Source organism: Olea europaea, chromosome 2 (assembly GCF_002742605.1).
Source record: "Olea europaea var. sylvestris chromosome 2, O_europaea_v1, whole genome shotgun sequence".
NCBI classification, from domain to species: domain Eukaryota; kingdom Viridiplantae; phylum Streptophyta; class Magnoliopsida; order Lamiales; family Oleaceae; genus Olea; species Olea europaea.
This window is the reverse complement of record NC_036238.1, coordinates 21,058,088-21,076,141: the sequence shown is the minus strand read 5'-3', so window position 1 is coordinate 21,076,141 and position 18,054 is coordinate 21,058,088. Positions and strand designations below refer to the sequence as shown.

At 31.6% G+C, this 18,054-nt stretch overlaps 1 protein-coding gene across 3 annotated transcripts in view; it reads left to right on the top strand.

Moving 5' to 3' along the window:
• The window catches only part of LOC111366129 (NAC domain-containing protein 53-like), a 13,528-nt gene extending 1,131 nt beyond the window's left edge, over positions 1-12,397 (top strand). For 2 of the 3 annotated variants that reach the window (XM_022986810.1, XM_022986827.1), the window contains exons 2-7: positions 948-1,225; positions 10,174-10,362; positions 10,520-11,032; positions 11,118-11,195; positions 11,281-11,398; positions 11,634-12,397. In XM_022986810.1, the coding sequence (XP_022842578.1) occupies positions 948-1,225; positions 10,174-10,362; positions 10,520-11,032; positions 11,118-11,195; positions 11,281-11,398; positions 11,634-12,034 (1,577 nt within the window). In that variant the 3' untranslated portion in view covers positions 12,035-12,397. The remainder of the gene's footprint in view (positions 1-947; positions 1,226-10,173; positions 10,363-10,519; positions 11,033-11,117; positions 11,196-11,280; positions 11,399-11,633) is intronic. The other variant, XM_022986819.1, reaches the window with a different exon arrangement.
• The last annotated feature ends 5,657 nt before the right edge of the window (positions 12,398-18,054 follow it).

The window sequence follows — 18,054 nt, the reverse complement described above, 5'->3', positions numbered from 1 at the left end:
ACTATTATTTATTTGTTTCGGGATGATATTTTGTATCGAATTATGGGATTTATTTTTTTTTTATTTTTTTTATTTTTTTAATGTATGTCTTGTGCATTTGTGAGAGAATATGCATATTGGAGGTTTGACAGAAAATCTTTTGGTGTAGAATGACTTTCCTGTATCTCCTTCTTGGAATTCAATGTAGATCAACTTTTGTAAGAAGGTTTTGTTGCCAGAATGTGTGGCACGGCCATTGTTTAATCTCTTCATTTACCAAATCATAGTGAAGTATTAGGAATTGAGATTTAAATCACTTAACTATGGACTGAATATGTATTTACCTTGCTTCATTGTAACCTATGATTAACTTGGAAATTTCATTAATCCTGTGTCCAAGGCTGTATAACAAGGAACTACTTGGGCATTGTTAATCCGTAGAGGAAAGGGAAAGAGGAGAAGAAATATCTAATGAAAAATGATTACCTTTGATTCTCTGCTACCAAAATGAAAAGCAGATTTCTTATTTCCTGAATATCATTGAAAATGAAAGAAAAATGATGATATTTCTCTCCTTTATTCATGTCTCCGTGATCCAACGAATTGTGATTTTATTTGGAATTGAACACGGGAAATAAGTTCAGTGCTCCATTTGCTTTGTCAGTTGAATCCAGGGCAAAATGGAGCCTCGGTAGTTTTCCAATTTCATGTCATCTCACTCTCCCTCCTCTGCAGTCGAGTTTAGTTGCATAAAACAAAATTAATTAACAGCATCATCATTATTATTATCTGTCAAGATTGCTCATTATAATATGTACAACTCCATATCTGTGTATGTATATGCTCATGCACACAATGATTTAACCAACTATATGTTTACACCTCATATTTTTAACATTTTTTATTTTGTTTTTCTAATATTTCCTTATTCCAAATTATTTTTCATTTGAAAATGGTGGTTTTCTTAGGTATGTCAAATCTGAAGACTAGAGATTTGGAATGGTATTTCTTCAGCATGCTGGACAAAAAAATTGGTAATGGAGCAAGGACCAACAGGGCAACTGAAAAAGGGTACTGGAAGACTACTGGAAAGGATAGGACTGTCTACCATAAGTCACAGATTGTGGGGATGAAGAAAACTCTTGTTTATCACAAAGGCCGAGCTCCAAAAGGCCTGAGGAGTAACTGGGTTATGCACGAGTATCGGCTTGCTGATATGGAGTTGCAGAATGCTGGAATTAATCAGGTGGGTGCACATGATTGTGTATCTTGATCTTTTGAATTATTCTCTGCCTCTGCCTCATCAACTCACATTTTTACTGACAGGATTAGTGTCGATGATGAATGTCCAAGGAATGATATGGTGTATAGGGATTTAGGAAATAGCAGTAAGTTTGGATAATTGGATTAACCGATAAAATAAGTAAATCGGCAGTCAGTTAAAAATCCGATATATATACACACATACATACATACAAGAATCTTATTGGGAAGAATTCTATGAATTTCTCGAAGATTTAAGTTTTTATGAATAGGCTTATTTCAAAGTTTTCAACAAAAAGCCTATTTTTTCAAAGAAAGAAAAGGTTTCTTCAAAATCAAAGAAAGAAAATCTACTACAATCTCACCTCACTCTCTTATGACTCTTATACCAAAATGGGCCAGGAGGGTAGACTAGAGATGGAAATAGATAAATGTTTGAAGATGAAGATGATTTTATTGATATATGAAAATTTGAAGTACAATTATTGAGATGAACTTTGAATTACACGATTGAAAATAAATATTGAAAAAGATATTAAAAGAATACAAGGATTTCTTAAACTATCTTGAGAATGATTTATCTCATCTAAATTCACTCTGCTGAGATCTTGAGCATTTGATCTTCTTTTATACTTGAAATCTTGAGTTCCAGACTTGAAAATTTCTTCAATTTGTAGAAGGAATATTGAATAATTGCAACTTTTGAAACTTTTGCACTCTCTATTTGCAAAAGTTATTCCACCGTATAAAAAGTCTTCAAAGAGACTTTCATTGTTTTCGTCACTTTCTTGAATAGTCTTTAACTTTGAAATAATGGTATCAACTTTAACAACTTATGCCAATTTTGCCAATCTTTTGACTTCTTTTTGAAAATATTGTCATAAATTTATACGGATGATAGAAAAATTATCCTTCAATCATATTGTTGATATTAAATAATTTTTCATCATCATAATCATAGTTTTCATTGTAGTCTCCATCATCATTGTTTGAAGGTTCTTGAAAAATACTTTGATCAATCAGACAATCAAAGCGCATTTGAGACATGAATAACTCATTATCGAAAATCTTTTGAAATAGAGGAACTTGAGTTTGAATCCATTTTCCTTAGTCGGTAAAAATGGAATAGTGTTCATCATGAAACATTAACTGTAGTCCTGAATAGTCAATAATTGATCCAAGCTTTTTCTTAGCAACAATGATAGAATTTGATCTAATTTTTGTAAGAATTTTTCTTACATGATTTTTGAGTATGATTTCTTTGTCTTCAAAACCATAAACTTTTGAAGAGATATTTGAATCTAATACTGAAAGATTATTTGAAAGGGTACTCCAAATGTTAACAATTTGTTCGGCTGGAAAATACTCTTCAGTAAAAAGAGTATTATTGAATTTGACTTCTTCAACAAAAGAATGGTTGAAAATTCAATTTTGAAGGTCTTGACTTTAAATTCAAAGAGATGATTAATAACTCTTTTAAGAGAGCTAGGAAAATTTGAGATATCTATTTTTGAATCGATATAAATTGAGGAAATGAATCCTCATTCAGTCATTTGATGGATTTCATCATTAATGACATTAATGATTTTAATACCTTTGAGGGTAAAATAAAGAGGGTGATAACTTTCACAGGTTACAAAACTATTGAAATAAAAGTTATCAAATATTTTGAAAATGATTTGTTTGAATGTTTGAGCACAAGTAGGACTTCTATTGATAATATTCTGATAAATATCATCAGGAAATTGTAAGACTTTCTTCATAAGGTTTCTTATATCTCTTTTTAGTAATAAAATATTTTGAGAAGAAGGTTCTTTTGAAGGATTTTGAATAATAAGTCTTTCATTTCTTCTTTGAGAATTTTTCTGAAAATTTTTGATAATTTTATTACTACTGTCAAAAATTTCAGTAGTATTTTTGAGACATCTTATAATACTCTTATTACTTTTTTGATAAAAAGTAGTAAGAATATCATCAAGATTATCCTTTTGAAATTTGAAAAGTCTTGTATGAGTTTTAAACTTACAAAATTTTGATTCAGTTCCTAAATAGGAATCTGATTGAGAGCATTTACCTTGACTCAAAGAATTTAATTCTTTGATTGAGAAAGGTCTTAATCTTAAAATATTTTTGTCTTCAAAGGAGGAAGATTCAGAACATTTGGTATTCATAATTTTAATCGTAAAATTTGCAGGAGAAAAGTCTTGCAAGATAGTTTGAAAATCTTCAAATAAATAGTGCTTTGAAATAATAAAATAATATATCTTATCTTTTAAAGGTTTGAAAAAATTGAAAAAGTTGAATATTATTTGATTTGACTTATTTGGAACATGCTTTAATGCACCTTTGGTTTGTACAATAATTGATGCAATAGGATCAAGAATTGATAAATAAGGAATATTTTTGATAGCTTTTTTGACTTTTTGGACTGCTAACGTGCACTCGTGACACCATGGGTCCGGATTCTTTTGTAGTCTTTTGAAAAGAGGAGCACAAAGCAACCTTATCTTTTTGATAAAATCGCCCACATAATTGACGCAACCAAGAAGAAGATTTGTCTAAAATTTCATCAGGAAATTTTTTCAGTAAAATCTAGACTTCTCTGAATCGGAATAATTGAACCATTTTGAATATTATGACCTAAAATTTTTATCTTTGTTTGACATAAAACAATCTTTTTAGCAGAAACTGCCAAACCATTTTTTTTGATAATATGCATGAATGTATTGATATGCTGTTCTATACTTTCAGAAAATATAAGAATATCATCAATGTAAACAATGATAAAATTTGAAAATGAATTGAAAATATCATTCATAATTTTTGAAATTCAGAAGGAGTATTTTTAAGACCAAATGGCATAACATTCCGTTCGTATTGACCGAAAAGAACATTGAATGCAGTTTTGTACTTATCTTCTTCTTTAATTTGAATATGCCAGAAACTTGACTTCATATCAAATTTTGAGAAGATAACAGTTTTGAATAATCTATTTAGAAGATCTTTCTTTTGAGGAAATGGATATCGAATCCATTGAAGAGTAGTATTGAGAGGCTTATAATTGATAACAAGACGAGGAGCCCTGCGTTCAATTTTAGTTGAATTATTGATTTAGAATGCTGAGCAACTCCAAGGAGACTTGCTCGGACGAATTAAACTTTTTTCAAGTAAATCATTGATTTCCTTGATACAAAAGTCTAACAATTCTTTGATCATTTGAATTGGACGAGATTTTGTAGGAATATTTGATTAATGAAAATTAGAATTGTAGAGAAGAGATACCACATGTTTCTTACGATCCCAAAAAGCATTTGGAATAGTAGAACAAATCTTTTTTTCCATTTGTTTTTGAAAATTTGAAATTTTCTCTTGAATTGAAGGATTTTGCAATTGTTCTTCAATTCTTTGAAATTTAATTTCTTCTTTGAGAAATCTAATATGATTTTTCTTGAAATTAATATTGTTGACAATTTTTGAAATTGATGTTTCTTTTAAAGAATTGACATCTTTATAAGGAGGAGGATTTGTAAATTTAAAACAAATTTCTTGATCTAAAATTTTTGTAGTTAATCCTTTTAAATTTGCTTGAAAATGATAAATTTAAACAATAAAAGGAGTACCAAGAATTACTTCTTGATCCAAATCTTTTACAAGATAAAAAATATTTTTGAAACAAATATTTGAATTACAAACATGAGTTTTTGAAAGTTTGTATTGAATATTGAGTTTCTAACCACTAGCACCATAAAGACGCTCAGTAGTTTTTTCAAAATATTTTGTAGGTATTAATCCTTCATGGATACAATTTTGATAAGCTCCAGAATCAATAAGGACTCTAGAAGTAATTTGAATTCTTTGTTGACTACAATAGTCATATTGCAGTACCATTTTTGAAGTTGAATATGATTAATAACATTAATCATTTCTTCTTCAGATTGAATATTTGAAGGAATGTGAGAATTTGATTCTTCACCAAAAGAACTGGAAGAAGATAAATAAGGAGTCTTTTTATCTTGAGTTTTGAGAAGAGAAACTTCCATTCTAACATCTTTCATTCGATGTTCAAGAATAGAAATTTTTGATTTTGTAGAATTGTCTTCTGATTTTAAATCAGAACTAGAAGATTTTGAAGTTTCAAAACAATTTAAAATATTTTTCATATTGAAAGGTTCAGATTTTGAGTATGAAGGAAGAAGGGAATTAAACTTATTTTTGAGTTGTGGATCTTCAATTTGATCAACAATCTCTTTAATAAGTTCTTCTTTAGTAAGAACATTTATAGTTTTACAACCACAAAATTCTTTACTTTGACTTGAAGAGCATTGAGACTTTGAACTAGATTCAGCATCTGAATCTTCTTGATGTTGATAAACATGTTCTAACTCTGCGTTAGACTCATTATCAGAATTGGAATTTGAATCGATAAGATTGAGAAGTTGAAGCTTAATATCTTCATCAATTTGAAGATTATTAATCTTACTTTTGAGATGACACTTATTAGAATAATGCCCAGATTTTTGAGATTTCCAACAAGTAACATTACTCTTTCTTGATAATTTTTTCTTTTGAAATTTCTTTTCCAGAATGATTTTTTGAATAAGAAGGTTTTTGAAAATATTTTTTTTTTGAATAAACTTTTCTTTTTGAAAAATCTTTTCTTTTTGTTTTTGAAGGAGGAACAACTTTCTTAAATCCATATTGTTCACAGAATGATCCAAGTTCTTTACGACTATCTAATCTTTCTGTTTGCAATTTAGATTTAAGCTCGAGTTCATTACAGATAGCTAATCCTTCTCTGTTAATGAAATAAATCAATTCTCCATACGATATATTATCATATGAGATACTATTTGAATATTCATTTTTTATAGAATTTTTGACTCTTTCTGAAAATAATTTTTGAAGTCTAGATAAAAATCTTTCTTTCCAATAAGATTGATTACAATCTTTTCGTAAAAATACACGTGTTAAAAACACGTCTTTGTACCAACGAAAATCTTGGAAACTTGAGCAACTTAAAGTTAATAAAATACTTGAAACTTTTTCTAAAACATCTGTAGGAGATCCAATGAAATGTTTAACAATACAATAAATTAATGTATTGAAACTATCACTTGAACCATCAGGTTTTAGAGTTTGAGCAATTTGAGCTTTTTCTTGTTCAGAAATATAATTGAACTACCAATTATTTAATTGGCCAGCAAACCCTTGAATAATACTGCCTGTTGATTCAACTTGAGAAATTCCTTCTTGAATAAAGGCGTTATAACAAGCACCCATTCTTTAAAGAATTTCAAAAATTTGGTATTCGGTTAAACTATCTATATTTTAGATAGTTATACTTAAACCAAAAAATGTTGTCGGCATTTTGAGTTTTTGTTCAAAAAGTAAATCCGGAGAAGTATTTTTTGGATAATAAGAGGGAACTTTTGAAGATTGAGATTTTCTATTTTGAAGTTTATTGATTTGAGGAACTTCATTATCAATAAATTGAGATTCAATATCGTCAATAGTATTGATATTATTTGAAGTAGAGGATGATGATATTTTTGATAACTGAGTTGCAAGTTCTTTGAGAACGTTAATCTCAGTTTTGAGTGTTTTAGGTTTAGCCTCATGCCTGTTAATTAAAACTGACTCTATTAGCTTAGTACCTTTTGAAGAGGATGATGCCTCTGGTTCAGAGTTTATTTCAATTCTATTAAGATGAGAACATACAGATTGAAGAACTATATTTGTGTATTTATTTTGAGTTTGAATATTTTTGATATCTTTAACAACTTGAGGTTCATCATGTCGTTCTTCAGATATCCTTTTGAAAGGAGATGCAAAAATTTCAGTATTTCCATGCGGAACTACTATCTCTTGCAAAAGAGGATGAGAGGATTGAATATTCTCTCCAGAAGAAGTTTTCCAAATCTTTTGTTGAATATTAGATGTTTGAATAGAAATCTTTTCTTTCTTTGATTTTGAAGAAACCTTTTCTTTCTTTGAAAAAATAGGTTTTTTGTTGAAAATTTTGAAATAAGCCCATTCATAAAAACTTAAATCTTCGGGAAATTCGTAGAATTCATCCCAATAAGATTCTTGTTCTTGTTTTGAAAAAAATTGACGAAAAAATTTTGGATCAAAGGTTTGATCAGTTTTGAATTCATTTCTTCTATCAATACTAGAAGAAATAATATTTGTTTGATGATCAAGTCTCTCATTTTGATTAGAAAACATATCAGAAAAAGTTGGAGATTCAGGTTGATCTGATTCTTCTTCTTTTTCTATTTCTTTTTCTATATATTGAGGTTTTGGATATTTGGAGAAAAATCAACACCTGAAAGAGAAGATGTTGAGAATTTTTTAAATTGATAAGAGGTTCTAGGTTTTTCTTCATATCTAGAAGAATAAGATCTTTGAAATCTAGAGGAAGATCATTTGAAAATTATTTTGACGTTTCCATCAGGAAAAGTAAGAATTTGATTTGGAATAGCTTGAACAAGAGCAGGAATAGGATTTTGAACATTTTCAAAATTTTAAATAGGATTTTGAACATTTTCAAAATTTCATTCTAGTCTACGAGTTTGAATTCCAAGGAATTCTCTTGGGAATCATAGTGTTTGAATGAAAAGGATTACATTTAACCAAAAAACTTTCATCTTTAAGGGATGAACGTAAAACACCAATATTGAGTTGAGTATTCATAAACTTGAAATATATTCTGTATATTACAGCAAAAGCATCTAAACGATTATCAAAATCAAGATTTTTGGTTTGAATATTGAGATTAAGAGTATTAAGAATAGCTCCATTATTGAGATCGATTGAAAATTTTGGATAACAATTTGAATAAATTGGACCACTTTCTAGATTTGACTCTAGAACAAATAATAATGAATTTTCAAATTTGAAATGTCTCTTATCGCTAAGAGTCAAGAGAATAGGAATGTCTAACCCAAGTCTAAACAAAGGTTTAACAACAATTTGAACTAATCCAGCATGAATATATTTAAAAAAATTTTAATGCGATTCAATTGAGTCTTTTGAAAATAAATTGATGTATGCATTTTGATTTTTGATAGATAATGTTTGTTAAAAAGTTTTGATAACATAATTTTGAGTAAAATCAAACTTTCCAATTTCATAGATATAATTCTTTTCTACCTTTGGAATTGTTCAGTTATGCAATCTTTGTTCAATTTGAGCAATTTGAAGTTCATGACTATTAAAATCATTTGATGCATGTGATGTAGATGATTGATCAATTTTTTCTTCATCTTGAAAAACATTTGAAATATTTTCAGATCTATTTCTAGACCTCTGAAACCAATTTGAAAAAGAGGACATAATTAAATTTAATGAAATTATAACAATTTACCACAATAAAAACAGCTAAATAAGATAGACTGATTCTTACCAAGCCTACAAAGGGGACCACCCTAACATGTCTTCCCCGGCTAACAACGGGCTGACCAACGTCTATTCAGTAGATATCCCGGAATCAAATCAAGTTTTCTTATGTGAACAGTGCCTATAGTGATAAACTACTACCACCTCACCTCACTCTCTTATGGCTCTGATACCAAAATGGGCCAAGAGGGTAGAGTAGAGATGGAAATAGATAAATGTTATCAATAAAATTCAATTCCTCAATTTATATCGATTTAAAAACAGATATCTCAAATTTTCATAGCTCTTTTAAAAGAGTTATTAATCATCTTTTTAAATTCAAAGTCAAGATCCTCAAAATTGAATTTTCAACCATTCTTCTTGAATGGATTGCTGAAGAAGTCAAATTCAATAATACTCTTTTTACTAAAGAGTATTTTTCAACCAAACAAATTGTTAGTATTTGGAGTACTCTTTCAAATAATCTTCCAATGCCAGATTCAAATATCTCTTCAAAAGTTTATGGTTTTGATGACAAAGAAATCATACTAAAAAATCATGTAAGAGAAATTCTTACAAAAATTAGATCAAATTCTATCCTTGCTGTTAAGAAAAAGTTTGGATCAATTATTGACTGTTCAAAACTGCAGTTAATGTTTAATGATGAATATTATTCGATTTTTACCGACGAAGGAAAATGGATTCAAACTCAAGTTCCTCTAATTCAAAAGATTTTTGATAATGAGTTATTTATGTCTCAAATGTGCTTTGATTGTCTGATTGATCAAAGCATTTTTCAAGATCTTTCAAACAATGATGATGGAAACTACAATGAAAATTATGATTATGATGATGAAGAATTATTTAATCTCAACAATATAATTGAAGGATAATTTTTCTATAATCCGTATAAATTTATGACAATATTTTCAAAAAGCAGTCAAAAGATTGGCAAAATTATCATAAATTATTAAAGTTGATGCCATTATTTCAAAGTTGAAGATTATTCAAGAAGGTGACAAAAATAATGAAAGTCTCTTTGAAGACTTTTTATATGGTGGAATAACTTTTGCAAATGGCCGGTGCAAAAGTTTCAAAAGTTGCAATTATTCAAAATTCCTTTTTCAAATTGAAGAAATTTTCAAATCCGGAACTCAAGATTTCAAGTATAAAAGAAGATCAAATGCTCAAGATCTTAGAAGAGTGAATTTAGCGAGAGATAAATCATTCTCAAGATAGTTTAAGAAATCCTTGTATTCTTTTACTATCTTTTTCAATATTTATTTTCAATCGTGTAATTCAAAGTTCATTTCAATATTTGTACTTCAAATTTTCATATATCAATAAAATCATCTTCATCTTATAATATTTATCTATTTCCATCTCTACTATATATATATATATAGTTGTTTTATGGAGTTTATTAGTATTAGTGTTATGGCAAGAAATATTATTATAATCATTATTGTTAACCAAAAACTTATTTTGAAGGATTATAAGTTTCACATCTCAATCTAATTTTGTTTATTATTGGTGTATTTGTTGGTGGAGAAGGATGCTATTGTGCTTTGCCGAGTCTTTCAGAAGAGTGGTTCGGGACCAAAGAATGGTGAACAGTATGGGGCTTCATTTATTGAGGAGGATTGGGAGGATGATGAGCTGGAATTGGTTGCCAAACAGGAGGCTGCCGAAGAAGTAGATTTTGGTGATGATTTCTATTTGGACGGCCGAGACCTTGAGCAGGTTTCTGCTCTTACCATTATATTGTGTTGTACGCTAATTTAACAATGTTTGGGTCTAAGAAGGGATCAGTGTGGAAATTGTGAAGAGTACTTATTGTTTTGGTCCACAGCATTACTTATTTAGTGACCTTCTTGTGGTAAAATGTTCTCTTTGCTAGATTCTTGGAAACGACATGCCGTCAGACAATACTCCCATTCCATTGAACACCTACTCTGCAGACAATGCCAGCAATGACAAAGAAACCAGTGCGTCCATTAGTGGAGCCCAACAGCGCATATTGGACATTGGTGAACATGAAAGTGAGCTTGAAAAGCGTGATGACCAGAATCTGTATGATTTGCCAGCTTCTTCATATGATACTGTTGTAAAACCTGTCAGGCGTGAATACATGGTTGAATCAAGCAACCCTAGGAATTTCAAGGAAGTGGATTACTTACTTGATGAACCGTTCCTGGATGCTTCTGATAACGTTCAATATGGTGATGGAGGATTCGATGAAACTAATGATCTCTCAAATCCTGGTGCAGTTGATACATCTAATTTTGATGTGCTGGAGTACCTTACATTCTTCGATGCCAATGATGACAACTCACAGTATCTCTCTTATGATGTTTCAAAGATGATGGAAAGTGAGGATCTTATATCTGATCAAGTTTTCCTCGCTCAAAAGGTAACATTATTCTTTGAGCTTCACTGTCTTTTACAGATTCAAGTTGCAATTTAGTACTCAAGCTTATGTTATTATTCTTTGCCAGAACGTTGATGAAGGAACTCAGCAAGCTACTGTGTCAAGTGAACAACTCATTGATAATATGAGTAATGATGCTCAAAAGGTAACATTATTCTTTGAGCTTCACTGCCTTTTACAGATTCAAGTTGCAATTTAGTACTTAAGCTTATGTTATTATTCTTTGCCAGAACGTTGATGAAGGAACTCAGCAAGCTACTGTGTCAAGCGAACAACTCATTGATAATACGAGTAATGGTGCGGCATCGTCATCGTCATCTAAGAAAGAGCAGGCAAAATGTCAGTCAGGTACTGAAAGGAAAATTACTATGCAACTTCTTGCTTTCTGGCACGTTTTCACTCATTTGGTAGGGCTGGCTGGATAATACGAAGAAGGAAAATAAGTTAAAATGTTGTGCATTTTGTCCACTATCATGTCCCAAACATGCATCTCAAGCATTTTGCCTCCACATGCACTGTTAACAATTATAACGCATTTTTTTTTTCCAGGATCTAATTTGGGTATACCTTTTAATGGGTGCAGATTTTCAGTATCCTTTCATCAAGCAGGCAAGTCGCATGTTGGGCAGCTTCCCAGCTCCTCCAGCATTTGCATCAGAGTTTCCTTCAAAAAATGCAACTCTTCCTCTAAATTCTGCTTCCAGTTCAGCACATGTTACGGCTGGCATGATTCAAATAAGAAATTTGACAGTCGATGGCAATGGCACATACCAATCTTTTAGCAAGAACCTGAACTTCAATATTGTTCTTTCATTTGGCTTATCACGAGGTGACAATGGTTCTGCTAACTTGGAATCACGGGTTAGCATACTTTCAGGGAAGACTGTTTCTGCAACTTCTAGGGGTTGGTTCGATTTCATTTTCTTATGGGTTCTTATTCTCTACATGAGCTTCAAAATTGGGAGCTATATCTGTGCAGGGTGAAGTTCCATAGATGGGAGCGAATCTCGACCAGTCTAAAGACAGTAGCCCGGTGAAAAGTTTCTTGGTGAACTTGTCGACAAGGTCTCCTTGAACTACAAATAGACATGCTGCAGCGTTGTTTATTCTGAATTATGTTGAAGCAGTCGCTAGAATAATTAGTTTTTGGGTCTTGGATTAGGCCATCAACTGCGTTTAATCCATGAGCTAAGTAGTGTTGTAGATTTATGCTGGAAATTGAGATACGGTTTCTAACTTGGGAAGCATGAACACATATGGTCTGTGTTTTCAATTTACTTCTATTCTAGCCTTCTGTATGAGTTCATTATATCAGTGGTGTTGACACCCGTTTTTCATGCATATTTATTCGTGACTTCTAATATGGTGGATTGTAGGGGTGAACATGGTTCAGTTTGGATGGTTTGTACCATATTTTCAACTCAAACAATTTCAAATGGTTTAGAATTTTTCTTAACCAAATCAAACAATTTGAAAAAACCAAATCATATCATTATTTGCGATTTGATTCAATTTTAATTAGCGGTTTATATATTTAAAGCAAGTTAACATATAGGTTTAAATGATAACTAATAATATTAAATATTAAATTACATTTATATATTGTCGCGCTTGGCATAACGAGACATGATATGAAACAATAACCTTACATTGTGATGATGATGTGGTAAGTCCAAATGCATACATTCTACAGTTTGGTAATCATGCAATTTAATTGACATGACAAACATCATAAAAATAAAATTAAAGGTGAACTTATGCATAATTCATTTGAATATGATAACAGAATGCATATATATATATATATATATATGTGTGTGTGTGTGTGTGTGAAGAAAATAGTGTTTGAAGTGTTACGGGCGTTACGAACAGCATGTGAGATGAAAACACGAGGAATTTTGTGTCGGCAGATTATATGTAATATATTTCATAATAATAATTAGCCACATTACTTTGTGCACTCATTCTTCATTAAAAATTCAGAATGAGGAAACATAAATAAAAGACAATAACACGATATCTAATTTGAACAGATTTCATGCATATGAATTTGGTTTCTTTAATTTTAAAATTGAAAATCCAAATCATTGTATTTTTCAGAGTTTAGATTACTTTTGGAGCCATCCAAAAAGGTATTTCTACAAATGTCTGTAACTTTTAATTGCATTAGTGCGATGTTTGATTATTCCTTGGAGCATAATAAATTGTAAAAAACTAGAAACAATAAAATCAATGCACTTTAGCCACGTTGAAATGGAAAAAGAATTTTGACTAAACTGGAAAAATGACTGTAAATATAATACAGTAAGCAGATGAGACAAGTGAAAACGCAATAGTGGAGAGGATGCTGTCTTTACTAAGACGAATGCCATAGCACTAAAACTATGCAGAAAATGAATAAATTTTAACTCATTCCTAAATTGGTATGGCTCAATTAATAATGAATATAAGAACCACATCACGAATAGAATAGTTAAGCCTAAAAAATAAAAGTTAGTATGTAGTATAATTTTCACTTTTTTCCTGTAAAGTTAAAACTGTAAAATATATAATTTAACAAAATTAGTTTTTAATTAAAAATTTTTTAAAACAGTTTGGTTTTATGCGATTTCTGAAAATTGAAATCGAAACCGAACCATTTTGTTACCCTTGCTAATGGTTCCCAAACTAGTTTTGCAGGCTTAGGCAATGCCTCTCTTAGTCCTAATATTGATTTGTCGTATGTCCTTCATGTTCCTGACTTTCCCTTTAGTTTATTATCGATTAGTAAAATTATCGCATCTCTTCAATGTTTTATAGCATTTTATCATTCTTTATGTATTTTTCAGGATCTCAAGACGAAGAGGATGATTGGTTTGGGGCATGAAGTTGGTGGATTATATTACCTGAATTTTTCTCCAGTCTCTCCTTCTCGAGTTCTCCAATCTTTTGTTTCACCCATGCAGTGGCATTGCCGTTTTGGTCACCATTCTCTTCCTACTTTAAAACGTCAAGTTGTGAGTCTTCGTATCTTTACTGTGAAGCTTGTTAGCTTAGTAAACACCATCGTGTGTCTTTTCCTTTACGAACAGTTAGTCGCATTTCTAGTTGATTTAAGATCGTCCATTCTGATATATGGGGACCAATTAATGTTTCTTCTAATAAATTTCAATGTTTTGTTACATTTGTGGATGATTATTCTCGTATGACTAGGTTATTTCTAATGAAAAAACATTTTGAGTTACTATCTATCTTTCAAGTTTACTGCACTATGATTAAAACTCAATTTAGCCAGAAGATTTGTATTTTGCGGTCTGATAATGCTAAAGAATATATGTCTACATCTTTTACATCATATCTATCTTCCAAAGGCATTATTCACCAAACATCTTGTGCGTATACTCCACAGTAAAATGGAGTTGCTGAACGAAAAAATCAACATTTATTAGAAGTTGCTCATGCTTTTCTTTGTCATATGCATGTCCCTAAACGTTTTTGGAGTGATACTATCCTTACTACATGCTATCTCATTAATCGCATGCCTTCCCTTTTTTTGGACGGTGCATTTTCCTTCTCCCTCGTGTCTCGTTTTTCTTCACAGTATTCATTACCTTTCAAAGTTTTTGGATGTGCTTATTATATTCATCACTTTGGACCTGGTCGTGACAAACTCAACTCTCGCTCTCTAAAATGTATTTTTCTTGGTTATTCCCAAAGACAAAAGAGGTATCGATGCTACAATCATTCTCTACAATGTTATTTTGTAAGTGCAGATGTCACTTTTGACGAGTTCACACATTATTTTTCTAATCATGGTACTTCTTCCGAATCCATTCAAGTCCCCGTTAATTTACCCGTACCATATCTACCTGTCGGTACTTCTCCAGAACTAGACTCAACTATATCTACTGCGCAAGATTTGTCCTCCTCTCATAAGGAACCACCACCTCCTTTACAAGTTTATACTCGACGACTTAAGCCACTAACATCTGTGCCCCATCCATCACCTTACCGTCTACAGATCCTGCATCCATCATTCCTTCTGATCCTGAGTCATTGCCTATCGCTCTCTGTAAAGGTAAATGTACATGTGTAACTAAACATCCTATAAGCCACTATGTTACTTTTAATTCCCTTCTTTTTCTTGTTTCACATCCCAACTTTCTAGTGTTTTTGTACCTAAGACATTGACAGGGGCTTTATCTGAACCTAAGTGGTGAAGGGATATGGAATCTGAAGTGGCAGCCTTGCACGAGAATCAGACTTGGGAACTCGTTCCGCTGCCAACTAGCATACGTCCTGTTGGTAACAAATGGGTCTTTGTTCCAAAATTCAATCCCGATGGAACTGTTGATTAATTGAAAGCCCGATTGGTTGCTAAAAGTTACACACAAACCTATGGAATTGATTATGATGAAATATTCTCTCCAGTTGTTAAGATGTCTTCTATTCAAGTTTTGATTTCTATTGTCGCTAACCTTGGTTGGCCTCTATTTCAACTGGATATTAAAAATGCATTTTTTCATGGTGACTTGCATGAAGAGGTTTATATGGAGCAACCACCTGGGTTTGTTGCTCAGGGAGAGTACAAAAAATATGTTTGTAAGTTGAAAAATGCTTTATATGGGTTAAAACAATCACCAAGGGCATGGTTTGGGAAGTTTTATGAGGTTGTTTTAGAATTTGGTCTTCAGAGGTGTCAGACAGATCATTCAGTATTTCATCTACAAACTGGTGCATTTTATGTTATCCTTGTAGTTTATGTAGATGATATTGTAATCACTGGTGATGATGTAGATGGGATTGCTCGGTTGAAGCAGCTTTTACAAAAACAATTTCAGACCAAAGATTTGGGCAAGCTCCGATACTTTTTGGGTATTGAAGTCGCTAGGTCACGAGCAGACATCAATTTGTCTCAAAGAAAATACGTGCTTGATCTCTTAGATGAAACATGTTGTCTAGGAACTCATCCCTTTGATGCTCCTATGGATACTAATGTGAGGCTTTTGAAGGATGAAGATAAATTGTATGAAGAACCAGGAAAGTATCGTCGTTTAGTTGGAAAATTAAATTATCTTATTATCATACGACCAGATATTTCCTATGCAGTGAGTGTCATTAGTCAGTTCTTGGATGCTTCCCGAGTTTCTCATTGGAAAGCTGTGATTTGTATTATTCGATACTTGAAAAAGGCTTTAGGTATTGAATTATTGTACAAGTCAAATGGACATATCAGAATAGAAGGGTTTACAGATGCAGATTGGGCAGTATCCCCGTCAGATAGGCGATCCACTACCGATTTCTATACTTTTCTCGGTGGTAATCTTGTCTTTTGGAAAAGTAAGAAACAAACTGTAGTAGCAAGGTCAAGCGCAGAAGCAGAATATAGGGAGATGGCTCATAATGCTAGTGAGGTGACATTGTTGCAGCAATTTCTTCAAGCAATCAATTTTTCACCTTCCACTCCTATTCCAATGTTTTGTGATAATCAGGCTGCTTTACATATTGCGTCCAATCCTGTATTTCATGAAAGAACTAAACATATTGAAGTTGTTTGTCACTTTGTCCAGAACAAAATAGTGAGTGGTGATATATGTACACCATTTGCGAAAATGGGAGACCAGCTTGCTGATGTATTTACAAAGTCGTTGAATGGTAATCGGTTAAACTTTCTTCGTTCCAAGTTGGGCTTATATGATATATATACTCCAACTTGAGGAAGAGTGTTAAGGAAGTAAATCAAGTAAATTAGGTAACAGTATAACTAGATGTTATTGTATTTCGATATTTACCGAGTTTCCATATATGTGTAATCTCGTTTTACTATATAATGGAAGAAGAGGAGGGGGAAGAAAATTAATCTTCCTCTCTATTGCTTATACCAACTCTCACATGAACTTAAACATTTTCTAAGCAATGATTTGCAGAATAGATCCTACATGATGTATAAAATTTGCATTCCTTTTAGAAATAAGGTTTTTAGCACGAGTATTAGAAGTTAGAACCTTCGATGTAATCAATATCTCAAAGATAAGGCAAGCCCCCCTCCCCAACACCACAAGAAAAAGGGGAAAGAGAGGGAGAAATGAACCACAACAGAAAAATGCACACCACAAGAAAAAGAGGAAAGAGGAAGCGAGAAAAGAACCACAACAGTAAAATGCAAGTCTGAGCATAGGATTTCGCCCGACTATCCTTCAAATCTTGTTTTCGATCACATTTGACAAAAAAAGACTAACAGAACTTCTCCAATCCAACCATGCAACACGGTTTTTAAATCTACAAAATCTAACTTCTTCTGATTCTACAAAAATGTTAAATTATGATGCGTGCTCAAACGCATTCATAATAGACAGAGAGCATCACCAGCTGCATGACATTCCAACAGAACAAGGACTGTGTACAAATTTAACTTTCAACGAATGCCACTCTCATTTAAATAAGAAGTAACATAATTGCAAATAGTTCGACCAAGTCATTAAGTTAATACTGCATGAACTAGTGCAATAAAAAAACTAACAATAAAGGGAAACAGAGAGCATTAGGCAAATAAAACATCTTAAAAGATGTTGTATGGCCCTAATATGCTCGCAAGATGTTACAACAACATAAAGTACTCCTAAACTCTATCGCGTTAATTAATTGACCAATCCAAAACAATGCCATTGCTTCCAAGGTTGCTATATTGATGGAACGAATTTTGACAACTAAATCTACGTGTAACCTTATAAACGAGACATAATTGGTAACAATCTATAGAAACACCACGTCAAATAAAAACGTGAAAGAATGAGTATGTGTGAGAAATTCCATGTCAATTAACATAAGAGAGCAACTATTACAATGGCAAAAGCATCTAGAAACCAAACTCATGCTGAATACAAAGGCAACAGGGTATGTCTTTTCACATCGAAATATATTAAAAATGAAAATTATCTAAGAACTGAAATTAAACCAGTAAAAAATAAGAAGTGTGTTGAATAAAATTTAACAGATTGGTCAAAATATATCACTGTGTCATAGTC